Consider the following 20231-nt stretch of genomic DNA (forward strand, 5'->3'; position numbering starts at 1 on the left):
GTTTTCTAAGCAAGTGAAATTTTACTTGCCTTTTTAGAGTCATTCCACTTGACTTATTAACTCTTACTGTCTTGCTTTCCCCACCCCACTGCTTGTGCTGCCAGTAAAGGTATGTACAAGCTATGTCCTGTGCTTCCATGGGGAACTTCAGGTTACCAAGCCATACCACGCGTTTAACAGGTTAGCATTCATGCTCATTGTTAATTTTATTTTCACCATGGATTTCTGAACTATGCCCAAGTCATGAATTTTTAACCTCTGGTTATACCTGAGGAGAGAATTCTAATATGGTGGCCATCTCTCCCTTCCCATCAGTTCTTCAGTTGCTTTAATCAGACCTGTATACCAGGTCAATCATAATTGGGATGTGTTGGCTTTACCTAGAACTTTCTTTTTGAAAGAAATAATTCAAATGGTTAGTAGGGCAAAAGCCAATATGGACAGTTATTTTTGCCTATCAGGAAGGTTTTCATGAAACAGTAAGTTTTTCCCCAGGAAGACCTCCCAGCAGTAAAAGAATGCAAAGGTCCTTGGACACAGAGCCCCCAAGGTGATGAATATGTCTGCAACATAACTCACACTGGGGGGCTTTTAGGCAAATCAGAGGACCTCTTAAAAACCATCAGTGAAGCTGGGGTGAGGCAAGGCTGAATTAATGTCGCGCCCTTGGCCACCACATGAATACATCCGGTTTTGCTCCTTCAGGTCTGGTTTCGTACTCCATGCCCCTATACACATGGGGACTGATCTGTTATTTTTCCTTCCCCCTGTGTGGCTTCTTCTGCTCTGAGAGTTCCTATTGATCACTCCAACCCACAGTATTTTAGAATCATGATCCCTACTGTTTCATTACACCAAGATGTAAGATCGGGGACACTGGTGAGCCAGCCTTTTAGTGTAATAACTTGAGCCAGTTGAGATTCTTAGGAAGTACTGTCGTTGCTATGAACATGATCCATAAGATGTAGTTTATACTGTTCTTTCAATGGTGGATCAGCCACACTTTTAAAAATGGATAGCTACGAATTCTTTTGCATGTGATTCAGCACGAATTGGACTGAAAGTATGTTGTGTTTTTATTGGCTCAGCCTTGATCTGTATCACATACACACACACACACACACACACACACACACACACACACACACACAGCTTTAGTGTTGCATGGCATTTCCATGGGCCCAGAAGCATCATGGATGACACCGAAGTTATTACAGGAAAGATCATCATAACAAAATAAGTCAAAGCGATTTCATTTCTCCTTCTCCAGCTCCCACTCAACACTAATGGCAACTGGTTAATCACGGGGCCCCACCGCTCCATACACTATGTATGTGCTGACTCTTATAACAGCTTCTTAGGCTGTGGCACTGTTGCCAGGGGCCCTGCTCTCAATTTCTTTTCTTTTATTTTTTTGTTTGAAGTTACAATGCAATTACATCATTCCCCTCTTCCCTTTTCTCTTTGGAGGTTCATTACTAGCCTTTCAAAAGGCAAGTGGTGTGTGACTCTGTTTATCCAGCCTTCCCCTTCCTCACTCCAATGTCTACATTATAAAGAAGATCTGTTCAATAAGAATTTTATGTGGTTGTCCTCTTTCAATATCTTCCTAAAGTTCTCAAACTTTGAAAACCTTTATTCTGGGCCATGACTCTGTATGCAAGTAAGAGCTGTTAAGTGCTCCGTATACCTTCTTCTGCATTCTCTTGGTTAGAGCTTTTCCTTGCTTATTGCAAAGATGAGAACCAATGCCACAAGTCCAACTACTGTTACTTTAAAGGTCTTCTATTTAAGGTGAGAGAGACAGTGCTGACTAATGCACCAGGACTCCAGCATAACATGAACACTTTCAATCAGTCTCTCGAGGCTTCTGTTTTTCTTTTGGGAAATTATAATCTTACCCCATCTTTAACTATTTATCTTGCATATCAGCTAGCCAAATATACCCAATAATGCTCTTTCTGAAAATATGCCAATTGCTCTAATCACAGATAACCTGGGTTATTACATTGTGATGTCTCTTTCTTAGAGATTGTAACACTATTCCCCAAAGCATGTCCTCTACAGCTTCTATTTTAAAGATTCCAGTAAAGCTTGTCTCGTGGATTTGTTTTACTGCTCTTATCCATCTCCTAAAATGTTGGTGCATTTCTTGTGAGTTGATCCAATCTCCATGTCTGGTCATGTTCTCAGAAATTTTTACTGATTGATGTGTTGTTTACATATGCTCTCGAAAAGTCTGGGCTAGTGTCTGTGGGAAGGTCATTTTGCCTGTAGGGCCAAGTTACCAACTCAGCAAGCACACATCTGGAGTAATGGTGCTCTGGTAGCCTACCTTCAGGATCTTGAACCAGCCTTTCCTTTATAAGTAGCTACAGTGGGTTGGTTAGCACAGGCTTAGTGCCTCACTAACCGTGTCTCCTATGTGGTTTGTGTCTGTTACTCCCTTTAAATCAGCTCCAGAAAGGTGAGCACTTTCAGCGTTCCAGCCTCCATGAGAAAAGAGTATTTACTACCAGTGACAGCTTTACTGTGTTGATCTCAATTTCCCCAACCCTAAAGGAGCTAGACAAACTTCATTCTAATCCAGCCAAAGATTGCTGGGGAGAAGGGATTACCAGAATGAGAAATGAGGGGAATGAGACGGTAACCAGGAGTGACAGTGATCAAAGAAGCTGTGTAAAAATGTATGAGATTGTCAAATAATAACAAAGAAGGGAGGGAGGAATGGTGAGAGAGAAAGTGGAAGAGAGAGATAGTCAGAGAGAGAAAACCCTACCTTTTAAATGTAACTAACTTTTATCTTTGTATGGAATATGAGTTTTCCAAAGCCTGGGAAGAGTCTCAGGGATATAGCTGCCCAGCAGTAACACTTCCAGAGACATATATAATGGTGATCTTTAAGGATATATCCAAAAGTTGGCTGGTAGGATGTTCAGTACAGTATTGTTTAAAAGAATAAGATAGAGGCTGGAGAGATGGCTCAGAGGTTAAGAGCACTGCTTGATCTTCCAGAGGTCCTGAGTTCAATTCCCAGCAACCATACGATGGCTCACAACCATCTGTAATGGAATAAGATAGAGGCTGGAGAGATGGCTCAGAGGTTAAGAGCACTGCTTGATCTTCCAGAGGTCCTGAGTTCAATTCCCAGCAACCATACGATGGCTCACAACCATCTGTAATGAAATTTGGTGCCCTCTTCTGGCATTCAGGTGTACATGCATGCAGAACATTGTATACATAATTAAATAAATCTTTAAAAACAAAAGAAAAAAAGAATAAGATATATAAAAAAAATAGGGTCAAAAATAGCAAAAAAAAATGGAACTAATTCCTCATGTTTCCGTTATAAATAAATTGTAGAAATAGGTCTGTATCACCAAAGTGTATTGAGAATATCTAAAAGCTGACTTTCTTTGAAAACTGACATCACCACATATCAATGTTCATGTAGAAATTTAGCACCAGGAATAGCTAAGGTCACAGATGCTGTTATGTCTTTTGTTGTTGTTTACCTTTTATAAATCTTTGTTCTCTGATATTGATTTAGTGCTTGGCAGTGATCCTCATTCCTAAAAATAAATGTTGGTCCTAACAGAGCAGTACTAACTCAAAGCAGGTACCCCTTCATGCTGCCCTAGTGTGCCATCAGGGTGAATCCCGGGCACTAAGCGTTTCTCAGCAGCTGACAGCACCTGCCAGAAACTCAAGCTCTGATTTGTGTCTGCAGGGAAGGAGAGTCCCCCAGTCAGTGACACTCCAGATGAAGGGGATGAGCCCATGCCTGTCCCAGAAGACCTCTCCACCACCTCTGGAGCACAGCAGAACTCCAAGAGTGAGCGAGGCATGGGTAAGTGGGTCACCCCTGCTGGCTGAGGCATTTGCCAGTTAGGAAATGGCTGCTGTGTAGGTTAAGGTAGGTGTAGGTTCATTCCCTCTTTGTCCTCTGAAGTCAGTCACTTAATATATTTCAGGGTTTCCTAAATTTGGGACTTGAGCAATCTGTTTTAACTAATGTGTTTATTTTTAAGGTTGTTTTCTGTTGATTGCAAGTGATTTTGGTGTTACTATGTGCTGTACTACTAGCTTGGTTAGGTACCTTTTGAAACATATTTACATAAATTTAAATGTTAGTTAGATCTCCTTTGTTTAGTCCAGGAAGCACCCCGTGTGGTAGGGGTTGCTTTCCAAGGTAACGCAGGCATAAACAAAGCTCAGGACCTGCCTGTGGTTCTCATCACAAAGCAAGAGGCTCTGTTCTGGGAAACAGAAGAAACCCCTTTGACCATGCCACACAGGGAGAGCCCCTACTTCAGAATCAGCCTACTGACTTGGTTCTCATGGAGAAAGAGGTGGGCTTGCCCTGAAATTCCACAGGAGCTGTGGGATCCTCTGCAGAATCATCATGCTGTGGACATGCTTTAGGGAACTGAAAACAACAAAGCTGGTTCCTGGAGAGCAGGGAAGATGTGTGTATTTCACTTGTTGCAGATGAATAGGTCATGAGGGCCCACAAAATGCTTGTCCCTTTGACCATGCAGTGTGAGAGGGGATCATCCATGGCTGGTACTGCTGCTGGCTCCTTCAGATGGCGCCCTTTGCATCCTGAGTCAAGCACTCAGTCCCCGGTGTATTTGGTATGGACAAAAGCCCATTGGACTTCCACTGGACTTGTCATTTCCAAGGGCTCCTCTCCCTGACGATCAGTGTGTACAATTTTAATTCAATTTCCTTTCAGGATGAAGTTTAGAAGGTAGAAATTTCAAACTTGAGAAATTAAAATGCCTGGTAAGCATTTTGGCCTGGCTTGACAGTAGCAGTTGACATGGCCCTGAAGACAGGGGAGGCTATTTGAAGTGAGCATCATGAAATAAGCAAGCAAAGGTTCTTATGGACAGCTAGAGGCCAAAGAATCACTTGCCAGAAAAGCCAAGCGTGAAAGCCCAGAGTACAGACAGGATGATACAGGAAAGGTGTGAGAGGATCTGCTACAGAAGTACCGGCAGTCATACTACATTGTGGCTATCTTGTCCTAAGTGATTCTTGAAGGTAATCCACCTGTTTCCACACGTAGGCTCTAAGCTGTGAATTCTGTAGCTTGTAGAATATAACATTTAGTAGAATGGTGAAAAGATAACATGTAGGGATATTCACAAATCAAAGGAAATAAAGTTGAAGCAATACCTCGACACACTATTTCCTGGGGTGGTTCATGAGAACCAAGGACTAAAAAGGACGGTGGACCAGGAGTCGGAAGAATCTGGGGAAGGAGCAAAGGGCAGCAGGAGGAAGCACGCTCACGGTGGAAACAGGGAGTTAGTTGGTATGAGGGAAGTGGTCATGCAAGAGAGCAAGTCTCAGTAGGGGTATATCTCAGATTCCTAGTATCTGGCTGTGAGCCTCAGGACAGAGCTTCTCATCTTCTCAGGGCCTCAGTTTCCTCATGTGAGCAAGAACAGCTAACGCATGCCCCAGAATGGCTTTGTGGGCCAGACAAGAAAAGAAGACAGAAGTGAAGATAAAAATAAAAGATCGGGAAAGTGTGTGTTATACACTGCAAGATTTACAGGCCTGGAGAAAAGGGGCCAGTGTGGTTTCAGTAGTGAGCAGAGTACAGGCAACAGAGCATAAGGAAAAGATGAGTTTGTTAATTAAAAATGAACCCATAATATCAGCAAATTGAAAATAGTCAGAAGAGAAAGAAATGTGTTAGAGTAGGACAATGCCAAAGGAGAGACTGACTTCAAATGGAGAGTGCGAGCCCTTGGAGGGTATAGTCCACAGATGCACAGTGAGGGCTGGCCAGCATGGAGGGTAGAGCAGGTTGGGTCACTCATGGGTGAGACTGGAAAGTGATGGGCCTGCTGTTGAGAGCTGTGAGCCATAGCGGGAGGCTCTAGCACCAGCCAAGAACAGTAAGGAAACCAATGGTAGGACATGCTAGGAACCAGCCCCCAGCTGGTTAGTGGGTCATTCCCAGGATTTGAAAAGTTAGGGTTTCACATACTGCTGCTCTATCTAATAATGAAGAAAGGACACTGTAGATCTATATCTAAATACTAGGACAATGACAGCCAGAAGCAGAGCAAGACAAGCACTGGTATTGGGCCTCCATTTTCTTCAAAGTTTGAAAGAAGAAATAAAAGATGTGAAGTGCTGCTTGAAGAATTTAAGTCAGACCCACAGGAGAACTTTCTGGAAAGTGGGGATTTAGTCATCAGAATACTTAATGACACTGTGGCTTGTTCTTCTGAAGTGGTCTCTTTAATTATGAGAGAACTCTCAGCTCTCTGAAGTGGTTGTATCTGAAACCATTTGAAGCTGAGGAAGCACTCACTGACCTCTTCAGGCAGCCCTGAGTTTACCAAATCTTGATTGTTTGCTGGAGGGAGGGCAGAGCCCAGCTGAACTGACACAGAACTTCTAAGGCCCTGTAAAAGCCTTCCTGTGGGGCAGTGTCCAGGTTGATGCCTAGAGAGCAGAAAGGCAACTTTTAAAAGAAAAACAATGGCTCTATACTCTCTTCCTTTGCTCAGTAATACTTCTTCCTTCTTTCTGGTGAGTTTCCTCCTGGTTTGGGTTTGCTCTTGCCCGGTGTGGCCTGGAAGGGACCAGAGCTGTGCTGCCATCCCCACCTGGCAAGCTGTTGACTATAGCCACACAGTGAGAGTTCAGAGGGCCATGCTATGTTAAATGCAGCCATAGAGAAGCTGGAGCAGAGGGAGAAGGAAACCAGGAGTGCAAGGGGGGGTTCCAGGCTGAAAACACAAACACCCTGAGAAGGCCCAGCCAGTGTGGGGCTTAGCATAGAATCCAAGGGAAAAGCTAGCAGAAGCATGGACACCCACGGCAGAACAGGAAACAGAGTGTTGCAGACCAAGCTGCCGGTCTTCAGGGAATGTTAGGCCCTTGGCTGAGCATTAGGACCACCAGTGCAGAACCCAGACAGAAGGAAATGGGATCGAACTCTGAGAGGGTACATTTTAGGAAACGCATCTTTTCAGTCTCTGTTTGAGTGTATCTCAACCTGATAGTCATCTGCCAGCTCTGAGAGAGGCTGACCCTATGTACAGCTTCTGAGTGCTTGGGCTGTAAAAAACAAAATGTACATTTTTCATTCCTCTAGGAATCCTGAAAGAAATAATGAAGTGTATGCAAATATTGATCTTGGTTTTTATTTTGTTTGGCTGCTTTGTTTTTTCTTCTTACACTGACTCATTACACTGGCTCAGGCATGAGGACAAGGCTGTAGCAGGAACTATAAGCAATCATTTCAAGTTTTCATTGCATATAGAACATATACATGATAAGGACATTTAAAATAAATTTTCATCACTCTGTTTTAACTGATTGTCCTGGTGCCAGTGTCCTCTCCTGTGGGGTAGGGAGGTATTTAGTGTTGGTTTTGGTTGGCATATAAAATCTGTGTTTCACTGTGGCATTGTCAAACATACTACAGCCCCAGGCTTATTCACCCCATCACTACCACCTTTGCCTTTCTCCTGTCTCCACGGTCACCTTTAGGCAGGCAAGGGTGGTTCTCGGGGTGGATGGCACGTGAGGATTCTCTTAGACCTGAGAGAGGGGAGAGGGGCTGGAGTTTCTCAGGACTGGAAGAGAGACAGCAGGCCTGGCTGGCGAGTGGGCAGCTGGCTTCAAGTACGGATATGAGTCCTGCTATCTAATCAGCAGCTAGAGGAAGTTGTTTTTATCAGTGAAGTGCATCTCCTCTGAAGCGATAGCCCCATTTCAGCTTGGAAGAAGCATTATCTAGCAGCATCTGAGCAGCTACAGCAAGTGCAGGGACTGAAGGTGCGAGCAGGCAGTGTCTCCAGGCTCAGGAGCTGCCACCACCTTAGCTGCTGGGCTTCTCTGCTCTGTCTGGGGAGGACTGAAGTATGTAGGTTGGCTTCCTGTGGGCCTTGCTTTCTCTTTCTCCCTTCCTTGCTCTTCTTCAGAGATGAATGATCTGTACTATGGTTTCAACAGGGCAGATGTGTAAAATTCTATGCTATTCATAATGTAACTTATTATCTCTACCTTGGAGTGCTTGAAAAAGCCAACGGGAGCCCCCACAGGCATATCCCAATCAGCTGAGAAGGATCCCCTGTTCATGAATTTCTCAAAACATGTGATAGTAAGTAGTGTTACAAAAACTATTTTTCTGCCTTCTTTCTCTTTCCATGCTTGGCTCAAGAGGCTAGTGTGTGGCTGAGGCCTTGCCTCCATCAGAGGAATGTGAATTGCAGACTGCCAACCAGGCCTTTAGCCTTCTGCATCTCCCTTAATCTCTCAACCAGCAGGAATCACAATGTTCCTCACAGAACTTCCTGACAGTTGGCTATGCCTGAACTTTGAAGTGACTCTGCATATCTCCTGTCCTCCTAGGGTGGGCTTGGGTGTACAACAGGGAGACTGGGCAGCAGGAATTTAAGGCTATTCCTTGGAGGAAATGGAAACTGATTTGTGTCTCTCAGGACCTGTGTGTGCATGGTTGCTTCTGGTTTATGTGCTGTGTGTGATGGGTGGATGTGTGTTTGTGTGCATGAGAGATACGTGTGTGCTTGTTCATGTGTTCCTGTGTGTGGCATGTCTAGATATATATGTATATTTGTGCACAATGTACAGTATATGTGCATATGGGTATGTGATGTTTTTATGCATGTGTATTTGTGGGTGAGATAATAAATATGTATGGTATGTATCTATGTATGTGTGAAGTATGTGAGGAGTGTATGTGTATATACATATATCTGTACTATGTGTGCATATATGTGGTGTGTTTGTACATGCTATGTATATGTATGGTATTTGATGTGTGATATGTGGTGTATATGTATATCTGTGTGATATGTGTGTGCTATATAATGTGTGTGTATGTGAGTGTTTGGGATGGTATTGTATGGTGTATACATGACATTGTATATTACATGGTGCATGCGTGTGTGTATCCAGCATATATTTGTAATGAGTGTAGTCTCATTTGTATTTGTATGATGTGTAGCAACATGTGAGCAGCATATCTAGTGTATACGTGGTGCATGTTATTTGTGTGGTATGTGTTTGGCATGTATATATGCTTATGTGTGTGTGGCTTGTTTGTGGTGTGTGTGATTTTGTGACATGTACGTTTATGTCTTGTGCAGAGTGTTTATGTGTGGGGTACTATGTGGTATGTACACGTGTGGTATATGTTATTTGTGTACAGTGTGCAGGGGGCTTCTGTGTGGTATGTATGTATGTGGTATTTATACGTGTGGCTTGTGCAATTTGTTTAGTATGTATGTTGTACACAGTGTTTGCATTATGAGTGTGGCATCGTGTTTGTGGCACATATGGTGATATGTATATGTGCTATGTGTTGTGAGGTGAATGTGTGGTTGTTGCTTCTTAAAATGTTTATCACACTTATTTTGGGGAGTGTGGGGGAATGATATGCACATGCCACTGTGCATGTGCAGAGGTCAGAAGACACCTTGCACGAGTCAGTGCTCTGCTTCCACCGAGTGGGTCGCAGGGATGTAGGTCAGGTCATCAGGTTTGGCAGCAAGCACCTTTGCCTCCTGAGACATCTCACTGCCCTAACTGTGTGGAGCTTGATGGTACACCACAGCTGTTTTCTTGGAGATTCTTGCTGTCAGCTAGATCCTTGCAGATAGTTAGAGGCCCTGGTTCTCATGTGTCCTAGCTGGACAGCTCCATGGGACCACCATCTCCGCACCTAGAAAATGAGGGGTTCACCTTACCAAAGCAAAACATGCAGGTTATACCCTGGCATGGAGTTCGCCCCATCCAACCCCCATTGTGTTGTTAATGTCTTCATGTTGTGCCAATGACAAAAGTGACATCTCATCTCAATTGGGTGACCCTGTGCCTGAGGCTCCTATTAGCAAGTGATTTGGGACAGAAGCCTTGACACTAAACCTGACATGAAATCACACAATGGGTCCCAACAAAGGGTAACTCGAGGTCCCTAAAGGAACTTTAGTAACTTCCTGTCTGAACCATTAACTCAAACTCCTGGGCATAAGAGGCCTAAGACAGCTCTGCTGAATGCTGTTGGAGAGAGACTACAGACAGACATGCTCATGGAGGGTCAGGGGAGAGCATGGCCTTGCACTTTGGGGTAGCCTCTTTCTGCACACGAAGGCCACTCTCTACCCACTCACCCCATTGTATTTGTAGACTGCTGACCATAAGTCCTGGAATTCCTTTAGTATCTGACCCAAAACAGAGACACTTATGTGCAAAGCATAGCCCCACCCCAACCCCTGCTGAATTCATTTTGGTACTGTATAGACGTAGTTTGGGTCAGGTCCCAGCATTGTGTAGGTTGTCTGGCCCTCAACCATGACTGACACTCATCAGATCCCAGTACTATTCCTAAAACCATTTAGTGTATAAGTCAGGCTCTGCCACTGCCTTGGAAACCTTGGAACTAAAGAGAAGTGGGAGTGTGCTGACTGTATTACAATGTTGCAATGATAAATTCACAAGAATATAAGTTTCTCTTAGGGTCTATATGCAAGGAAGAGTTCTTCTAACTGGGCTGAGGATTGAGGTTCACAGCAAGATTCTGATTCATGGAAGAGCTGGTATCAGGAGTATGAGAGAAAGCCAGCCCTACTTTGACTGTAAGAGGGGTTGAGGAGAGAGGGAAGGATGCTTAGATGCAAAAGAGTAGAGGCACTGAGGTACTGGAGGATCCCAGCAGCTTGGTTTTCGGTGTGAGCAGTGGAGTTGCAAGGTGCCTTTCCCAACGTGTTGGCCCAGGTGATGGCCCCAGAGTCTCTACATGGGAGAGTTTGCTCTCGTGATAGCAGTTGTTGGGAATTTTTTGTTTTCCTGGAGGAGTGTTTGAACCTGTGCCAGGAGGTGGTGTGGGTAAGAAGAAGGCTTGTAGAGGTGGTGTTTGTCTACTGACTTGGCATAGGTCTGTGGGTGTAGTTACCAACCACAGTGATTGTGGCAACAGTGACTATACTGGGCAAAGTGGGGAATCCAAAGTTGATTAAGATAAAATCTAACAATGGTTCTGAGCCAGTGAATTAGCTAGAATGTAGGGATGGAAGAAGCAGAAGTTCCATCTGTGGATAAAGTTAGCTAGGTCGGACAATGTGGGGGAAACCCTGGGCACACATTGGCAGCCTTGGGGGAACACCAGCCTTTAATAGTATAGAAAAAGAGCTATGGTAAGAGACAGAGAACAAGCCCTGTGGTTCAGGTGAAGTAGAATTTCTAAGAAGAATTGTAGCATGGAAGCTACAAAAAAGACATTTAACAAAAGGAGAGGAGAGGTCAGGCACGAGGATTTGAAGTTGGGAGGAGGAAACATGGCAAAATCTGATGCTCACCACGTTCATTACTTTAGGTTGCTGATTCACAACGGCACAACTACTATTTGAGGCAGAGGGGCAGAGTCTTTGTGGGAGGCTGTCCCTGCCACATCAGCAATGGTGCTAACCCACCCGAGTCCCTGTGATACCCACACATCCCCATAGAGCTGCCAGGTGAGAAACTGACTGAAATGCCGTCCGATGCTGCCCTCAGCATCCCCCACACATGAGAGCTTTCATGTTCACACAGGCCACCTTCGGCTGGTTAAGACTTTTTATTGTGGTCAGAATTGTTCCAGAAGCCAACGTAGAAATTAAAAGTATATAGTAAAGAAATTTGAACCAAAAAAAAAAAAAAAAAAAGATGCCAGACTCCCACCTCGGATGTACAGCTTTTCCTCTCTGTATCTCCAGATATGCAATTTAACTGTGGAGAGTGGTTTGTTTCTATAAATAAAACTTAATAGTGATCTTATCTTCCCTTTACTCTGACTACCGAAATTCAAAAATCACACCGCGCTCCATTAATTTACGGAGAGAAGTGAGGAGGAATCTAAGATTAAAGGGCTCTGAACAGATAGACAAACGCTACTTTCTGTTTCTGGGTTTTGGTCTGTCTCAGTGTTATTTTCTGCTTTGTTCTCTGTGTGTTGAAAGACTCGGTGGCTCTGTATGTAGAGCAGTCAACTGACATTCCGTTAACTTTCCTCCTGCATAAGGTTTCAGAAAGAAATGGAAAAAAAAAAAAAAAAACAGGTTTTGTGCTGCGGTTGCCAGTTGCCACCTGTCCTCCTATCTGGTTAGGACATTTTTCTGATTTGGGAAGTGTAAATATAACCCAGAGAAAAAAAAAAAAAAGCTTCCCTTCCTTTTATGCAAAAGTAGAAAGGTTTAAGCACAGACGTCAAGCCCTGCCCATCACCCTTCAAGTTTGCACAGAAGCAGTTGAGCACAGTGCAGATGCCTGCTGGGGGAGGAAAAGGGTGCAGGGAAGTTTTCCTCCTAGGGCCCTGAGGGACTGAGTCCCAGTTTCTGGCCTCCACCACATACACTCAATCTTAAGTCTTTTGTTGGGAATATTTTTTTAGGATAAGAGAAACTTAGGAAGAATTCAAAATGTGTGCTCCAGTCAGCAGGGAGCCAGATTGGATCAGCTGACTGCAACACATTCATTCATGCTGCCGGATTGTTATTGAGCAGCTTGAAGTCCCCCATGGTTAGAAGTATTTACACCACAGACATTGGCCAATGCTACAAATTAGGGATTTTTGTTTTGTTTTGTTTTAGTTTGGTTCGGGACTTGAGAGTTGCCTTAATACAATTTTCATATCTTGACAGCTACCCTGAAGTGTAAGGGAGCATATATATATATATATATATATATACTTTTTTGATAGCTATCTGTGTCCTGTAGGGTAAATTTTACTCACAGGAATTGGCTCCCAGTGGCTCTCTGCTGTTGGTATCACCAAATGGGGCCTCCTGCAGCAACGGCCCTCTGTCTCTTAATGAACAGAACAGTCCTTTTGAATCCATGAGTTATGTTCAACCCAGCCATCAGTACACAGGTCAAGAGGTGAGTTCCCTCACCCGTCCCTACAGCTGTGGTGATTGTGAAGATACTTTCTCAGTAAGGCTTCACAATATGCAAATGTGGGGGAGAATGATCAAAAGCTCAGTTTACCATGGAGGGACCAGGGACTCCTGAGGCCCTGAAGCATCAGAGGCTTGCTGGAACTCACTTCTATGGTAGAAGAGCCATTTGCCCTGCCTTTCTCAGGAGTCAGGTCAAGGCAGCCATCGCTGGCCACAGGACCGGGGTATGTCTTTGCAAGGCTGGCTGCCAGGAGAGTACTTCCCCTACAGGGGATGTGGCTGCAGGCTGTCAATTTCCACTGAAGTCACCAGGCCAGGATTCCAGGGAAGCACTGAACGTCCAGCATCTTCCCCATCCAGCAGGGTGTGGGCTGTGATCCTGTTCATCGATGGATGGCTTCCAGGCTGACTCCTGCTGCCCGGCAGGGTTCAGGCAATTGCGGACATTCACTTATACCAAATGAAAGACTGTTAGCCTAGAAGTGAAACCCTGCTGAAATGAGAAAAGGACTTTTATTACAGCCCTGCAGGCAGCTATATGATTATTGTTATTCTTAGAACCTGGCAAAATGTTGAGTGCTTTCCCAATGTCTGTACACTCCACTTGAACTTGGTGGCAATAAAAATAAGAATCAGCAGTGACCCCCAGAGCACTTCTTCGGCTTCTGTTTGCACCAGAATGTGTAATACTGATGATTAACTATTGCCTGGTGTGGTAACCACTTGTTTGATCCTAGTATGACAGTTGAAGCAACCTTTAGGGAAATTAGTGTTGGGTGGAGAATGCTGAGACCTAAGTGCAGTGGCTATAACCTTAAGAAGAGGATGCTGTGTTGCTGTAAAGTCAAGTGCATCTACTTAGAGGTGTGGAGGAGGGCGACTTCTCCATCGTCCTCACACTGGTTTTGACGTGCCATTTTGTGCTAGCGGCTATGAAACCACCTGTGAAGGGTTTGTGCTTCTCGGTGTATTATTTTAGCAACTGCTTTTACTTTTGGTGGAATGCCTCTTGAATGTTCACCCTCATCTCGAACTGCTCTGTGTCTACACCACATGCATGCCCACAACTGCTGTCATCCCCTAAACAGACAGACAGATAGGCTCACCCCAGCTCTAGCCTGTGAAGCACAGCCATGAGCAGTCCTTGTGCGAGGTTAGGAATCTCATTGATGAGTGGCAGCCAGTTTTTCTGGAATTCACCTGTGCATCAGTCTCCTTTCCTAGAGTAGCACTATCTGCTGGAAATGCAGCAAATTAATGTTATATTATTGCAAATATATACTCACCGTAAATAGTTTTTTTTTTATGGAAATGTTTACTTTTCCTTTGGACTAAGTGTTTGAGCCCAGTGTATATTTGATGCTTATATCATATCTCAGTTTGAATTGGCCACTTTTCTTATCCTCAGGAGCCAACTAAGCCAGCCATTTGGAGGGGCTTGATTTGTCTTTCCCAGTGCTGTGCTCCAGCACTGAGCAGTAGCCCCTGGCGTCAGGCAAATGGATCTTGAGAGTTCCTGCGAAAGCATATAATTACACTATAGAAAAGTATTATGTGAATGCTTGCTGAATTTTACTGTCTAGTTTTTCCACACTTTTGCTCAGTCTAAGTCCTGTCCTATTTGTGCTCTAGATATCAGCATTTCAGCATTAGGCCTCATAGGCATTCGCTTCCACACAGATAGCAGCTGCTGAAGAACAGCAGTAACCTGGAAAACACAGCCACTTCCCTGAATCCAGAACACTCACGTGTGACAAGGATCACTTCTAACTTTTATTTCCATCCCTTCATTTTGTTCTCATGTCCTCCTGTATCTTGGCATGAGTCTATTTATTTAAATAAATCTCTTCAAAACATGACAGGTGCTTCATAGCACATTCCAGAAGAGTACCACTGGAAACGGCTACCAGCAAACCTAGCCTCAGAAATACACTATGACTGCTGTGAAACTGGTTTTGAAAAATAAAATTTTAAAAAATGGTGGCACTGAATCCTCTTGCTACTTCCTAAAAAGAAAAAGAAAAAGAAAAAAAAACCTGCTGCAACCTGATGAAGCAATGGGGAGGAAGGGGTGTTGGAAAAGGATTTTTAAGGGAGAAATAGAGGCGAACTTCCTTAAAATGAAGCTTGGTGTTTGCACCAGCAACCACTGCAGTCCTGAAAGCCCAGGCACGGACGGCTCTGGCATTCCCACCCTTCGTGCTTCACCCCATGCCTGAGCTCAGCATACATAGACCCCAGCCTTGCAAGCAACACTGCCCACTGTTCTTCTTACAGTTCAGGAGACAGGGTGTGTCCCTGTGCCTGTGGTTGCTGGGTTTCCTGAGCACACCATGATCCAGAGCACAGAGATAGGATCTGTAGTTGTGGCTTTGTATTATTGTCTTATGATTTTCCCTCCCTACCTCACTCTCTTTCTCCCTCCTTCCCTCGCTTCCTCCCCCTCCTTTCCCTTTTATGTCTCCCTCTTCTTTTCTGTCATCTTTCCCTCTTCCTCCCTCTCCTCTTTCTTCTCTCTCTCATTCCTTCCCTCTTTATTCCCTTTCTCTCCCCTCCCTCCCCTTCATTCTTTCCCCTTCCCTCCCTCATGCTTACCTTCTTCCTTTTTCCTCATTCTTTGTCTTCTACCCTTGCCTTGCCTCCCTCTTTTTACTTATAATTTTCTTCCTTCCCTTCTTCCTTTCCTCCCTCCCTCCTTTATTCCTTTCTTTCTTCTTCTTCCTTCCATTCCTTCAAACATGGTGATCATAGATACATGGTCATCAAAATTTGGTTGCTTGTGTGGATCTAAGAACCAATAGATGGATAGTGTTGCACTGGGCTAACACTGCTCAGGAGGCACAAGCAGGACCATCATGAGTTGTCATGATGTAACCTGGTGTAAGCCTTGTTGTCATGAGTAACCTGAAGCATCTTTAGGTGCCCATTGGTGGTAACTAGCAGAGTCAAAGCCACATTTCTCAAGGTCACTAGCTCTTGTTTTGTTTGTTTGTTTGTTGTTTGCTTGCTTGCTTGCTTTCTGATGTGTTAGTCCAGCACTCCTGGTTCAGGATTTACTGTGGTGAGATAGTCTAGCTAGTTATATCACAGAAAGCCTGCTATCAAGTAAATAAAAACAGGGAACGTTGACTTTGCTGACTACTTCAGACTATGAACCCAACTTTATTGTAGCAGATTTTGAAAAAGAAGTAGATTGGGGTATTTTTTCCTTCTTAGTTGTGAGAATTAAAAGAAAATCTGAATGATTAGTGGCCTATTCCTCAAACCTGTGTAGCCTCCAGAACTTCCAACCCCTGGAATGAGTGTCATGAGTGTCACAGATGGACAAGAACCTGTTCCTTTAAAGAGTTAAATAAATATGCACCACACCTTGCTGCTGGTGGCTTTTCAGAGCTGGAGCTGAAGGGGGGAATGTGAGTGGCTTCAGCATTTTGGAGGTCGAGAGACACCTGAGGCAGTTTTGAGACAAACATGTTCACAGGCACCCTTCTATGCAAAAGCCACCAAGTTAGGAGATATCACTGAATGTACCCTTTGATAGAAAAGAGGAAAGGTGCAGGAATAGAGAGACAAGAAAATAACAAGAGAAAAGTAAGAAATAAAATATTGAAGAATATAGCTTGTCCCACAAACTATTCTGTTGGTTTCAGACACCTAAAATTTATTTATTTATGGAAATAGTTAGCTAGGTGTATTGAAAGTCATAGCTGCTTTTATTGGATCTTCTGATGGTGATGTGACCATTCTCCTGGGAAAGGCAAAAACTGTCATATGTTAGAAAATGCCATGTGACAGTCACTGATGGTATCTGCTAGTGTGTGGTAGCTGTCTACATCTGCAACTAACACTGTGGATGATCACGTGGGGATGAAACCACCTCAGATGCATTTCTTCTTTGAAAATATCCATGTTATTAAGTGATGCATTACTGCAATCTCTTCTGTCTGGACATGGATAAAACATGCAATGGATATGCACAGTTGGCCTTAAATGCTAATGCCTTTCTCCCACTCCCAGTACCCACAAAACAAAGTAAACAGAAGCACAGCTTTCAAGCAATATCATGTTGCTGCTGTGCCGAGAGTTGGGTCCATGAAACACACGGGATGAAAGGCCACCCAGACACCGTGTGGACTCAGCAGTCCATTTAAACCCATCAGTGGGCAGGTCGCTCACTGTAGGTGCTGGCAGCATGGGGGATGAGACCTTTGCTTCTGTCCACATCATCTCTAGTTTCACATGAGTGAGAGCTCTTCCAGTGGCAGGTGAGACATACTAAAAGGACCGCTAAATGCCCCCTTCTTCTGTCTAATTATTCCTTTCCTTGGAATGTAGCAAACACACGGAGCAGAAACTACCGTACATTTGCCTTGCCTCTCGCCACTCTCATTCATTAAAGGGAGCTTGCCTGTGTGCGTCTATCTCTCTTACATAAATGTGCTGGCAGACACCATGCCACAGCTAGCCTTGACTCTCCAGATGGTTCACTAATAATGATCCGTGAACTCATCACTTCTTAAGCACATGTTCACTGTTTATAAACTTAACAGTTCTGAGGGCAGAAGGTTGAGTAGAAAGGCCACCGCCTCCCTTGCTCTTGGTGTGCTACCAGAATGTGTGAGAGTTTTGCAGCCATGCCCTTTGTCCTGTCGACCAACAGCTCATAAGTCGTTTCCCCAGCAGAGATGTGAAGACACACATAGCTCTTGTGCATCCTGGAACATTTGACATTTGGCTGAGCAATGGAATCTGCTCGTCTTTGTCATCTTGCTTAGTTCCATGTATCTCAGCTCAGTCTGTGGAGGTCATTTGCAGCTGCCAGACAAACGGACATTGTTGAATAAGACAGGATCCCTGTCCTTAAGAGGTTCATTGTCACTACATAAGATGGCTGAAACATCCCTTTTTTTTCTGTTTTGATAGTGTGATACTCCGTGGATAAAATATGGAAACGATGAAATTAACATTGCTAATCTGCTAAGAGTTTTGTGTTGATCCCTGCTCCCCTGCACAACACAGACACCTGCAGGAGGAACTAGCTTATGGACAAAGCTTAAAGTCAAAGTCATGTCTTCAAACCATTCAAAATGCGGTTCTTTAAAGGGACCCAAAACACCTTCATACACTTCAGTTAAAGGAGTAAAAATATCTAACTGCCCCCCACTCTTTTCAAACCTCCTTTTCCAGTGAAGGTTGTTTTACAAGGAGATTTCCCTGTCCAGTCTTGTATTGAGTTTCCTTTTTACTTTGGCAAATTGATTTTCTCCTGAAATCCAGGGTTTCTGGGAGTCGGATGAAAGGTGTGGTGCCATGCCACATAATGGGTCAGATCATTCACGAGCAGATGGTATGCTGTAAAGGCAGAACAATTTCTTAGAAAGTTTAAGTGAAAGGGGAACCAGGTAGAAAGCATGCTTGGTAGCAACAGTGAGTGGAGAAGGCTGTGGCTGTGGTCCAGCCCTCCTGGTTTGTGTGAAATACCATTACCTGGCTGCTGCTGGAGGGTCTTGCCAATTCTTCAGACCACAAAAGTTTGCTTCAGAGAAAAAGGAGCTGGACAACAGGGCAGAATGTTTTTCTATAATCAAGGTGTAAATATTTAGCCTTCCCAATAGTGGAGAACTCCCACTTTCAGTGGACTAGGGGAAGGGGATGAGAGGAAGAGGGAGGGAGGGTGGGACTGGGGGAGTTGAGGGAGGAGGCTTCAATCAGGATATGTAATGAATAAATTGTGAAGAAAAAAATGAAAAAAAAAATTATAAATAACAAATATTTTGCCTTACGTTTAAAAAGAATAACACAAATCCCAAGATTCTCCTGATGTATGCCAGGGCATTTCCAAGAGAATGCATTTGCTTGATTTCCCATCTTTCATTCATATTTTCACACTGTTAAACACTGCCAGAAGTTGTTTGAGTTTGTCAGAGAAGTCAGAAGTCTCAAACTGTTGCATCCAGGGATACCACACTATCTTTTCCGAGCCACGGGGGTCTCAACAAGAAGGACAGGAGAAGGTGTGCTGATCAGAGATACCCCATAAATGGGCTGCTAGTGCATTCTCACCTCAAAAAGGAAATCAGGAGTGGGGTATACATAAGTTGTCTAGGGCACATTCTTTGAGGTAAATAGCACTTCTCTAAGGTGCTGCTTCCCCACCACTACGGCATGAAGACTTGAACAAGGGTGAAGTGGTTTTTAAGACTGTGAGCATCACTCACAGCAAGCAGGGCCCCTACCCACTGCAACAATGAGCTAGGCCATCACTTTGTTTCAAGTATCACCAACCAGACCCCTGTACCTGATATGGTCGCGGTCAGAACGGCTTCTGTAGGTAGATGGTGGAGTAAAACAAATGAGATAGGATGGAACAGCTTCAACGAGTCCTTGTTATGTGTGATGATATTACCCAATCTTTCAAAAGATGTACCTGCGCTATGCACGGTAGCTAAGAGATGACACCCTGAACAATGTACAGCTAACTGCAGGAGAGGTAGTGCCTGAGGCATGTGGAACATGGTTGCTGGAGGAGACCTTGCCTCTGTGATGCAGATGGGTGACTCCAAGCACATGTCCAAGAACTCAGCACAGGCTGGAAGCCTGGCACCATGCTTGCTTACTTGGCTGGTTTTCTGATCTTTGAATCTCCCAGGACTGTGAACCCACACTTTCTAATTCTTTAGGCTGTTAGTGACTTTTCCTTTAAGTCTATGTGTTCCTAACCTTTGTTGCCATCCAAAGAACAAATACTTGCTAAAGGGCATTCTGAGGCCGGATATTTACCATCTAGTCTAATCTTGTTTGGAACATACTTTCCAGGCATATAATGAGGAAAATGGCATAGAATGAGGAAAACCTGAGCTTTTCTGAGGGGGTGGGATTTAAAAAGAACTGCAATACACACAACAAGCAAGGGGAGAAACCATGTTGGTGAGACATATGTAGGGTCTTTAGATGATAATGGCATATTATGTGTCTTCAAATATGTCAGAGGCTGGCCTGCTGGCTTTGGCCTAGGGGCTGGCTGAAAGCCGCTGAAGGATGGTTGGCGCCAAGGATAGTCTTCCACAAACCCATTTCACAGCCATGAATATGTAATGTTGAGGCTCACTGGGGTGGCTTTCTCTTGACCAAATAGTCCCTAGTGTAAGGCATTTGTTTTGTTACAGTCGTCTCCAAAATAAAAAAAAAAAAAAAATCTTAGAGCATGCCTCATACTTATTAAAATCAGCCATGGCTAGGCTGAGGCAGGAGGATTCTAATGTCCAAGCCAACTGGGGCTACATAGCAAGATTCCATCTT

The 20231-nt window shown here is 44.1% G+C and overlaps 1 protein-coding gene across 25 annotated transcripts in view; it reads left to right on the forward strand.

The window, feature by feature from the left end:
• Ikzf1 (IKAROS family zinc finger 1) overlaps positions 1 to 20231 on the forward strand; it is a 91302-nt gene that overhangs the window by 20092 nt on the left and 50979 nt on the right. For all 25 annotated transcript variants that reach the window (XM_060365672.1, XM_060365673.1, XM_060365674.1 and 22 more), the window contains exon 3: positions 3731 to 3850. In XM_060365672.1, coding sequence (XP_060221655.1) covers positions 3731 to 3850 — 120 coding nt within the window. The remainder of the gene's footprint in view (positions 1 to 3730; positions 3851 to 20231) is intronic.

Source organism: Meriones unguiculatus, chromosome 12 (genome assembly GCF_030254825.1).
Source record: "Meriones unguiculatus strain TT.TT164.6M chromosome 12, Bangor_MerUng_6.1, whole genome shotgun sequence".
In the NCBI taxonomy this organism is placed as follows: domain Eukaryota; kingdom Metazoa; phylum Chordata; class Mammalia; order Rodentia; family Muridae; genus Meriones; species Meriones unguiculatus.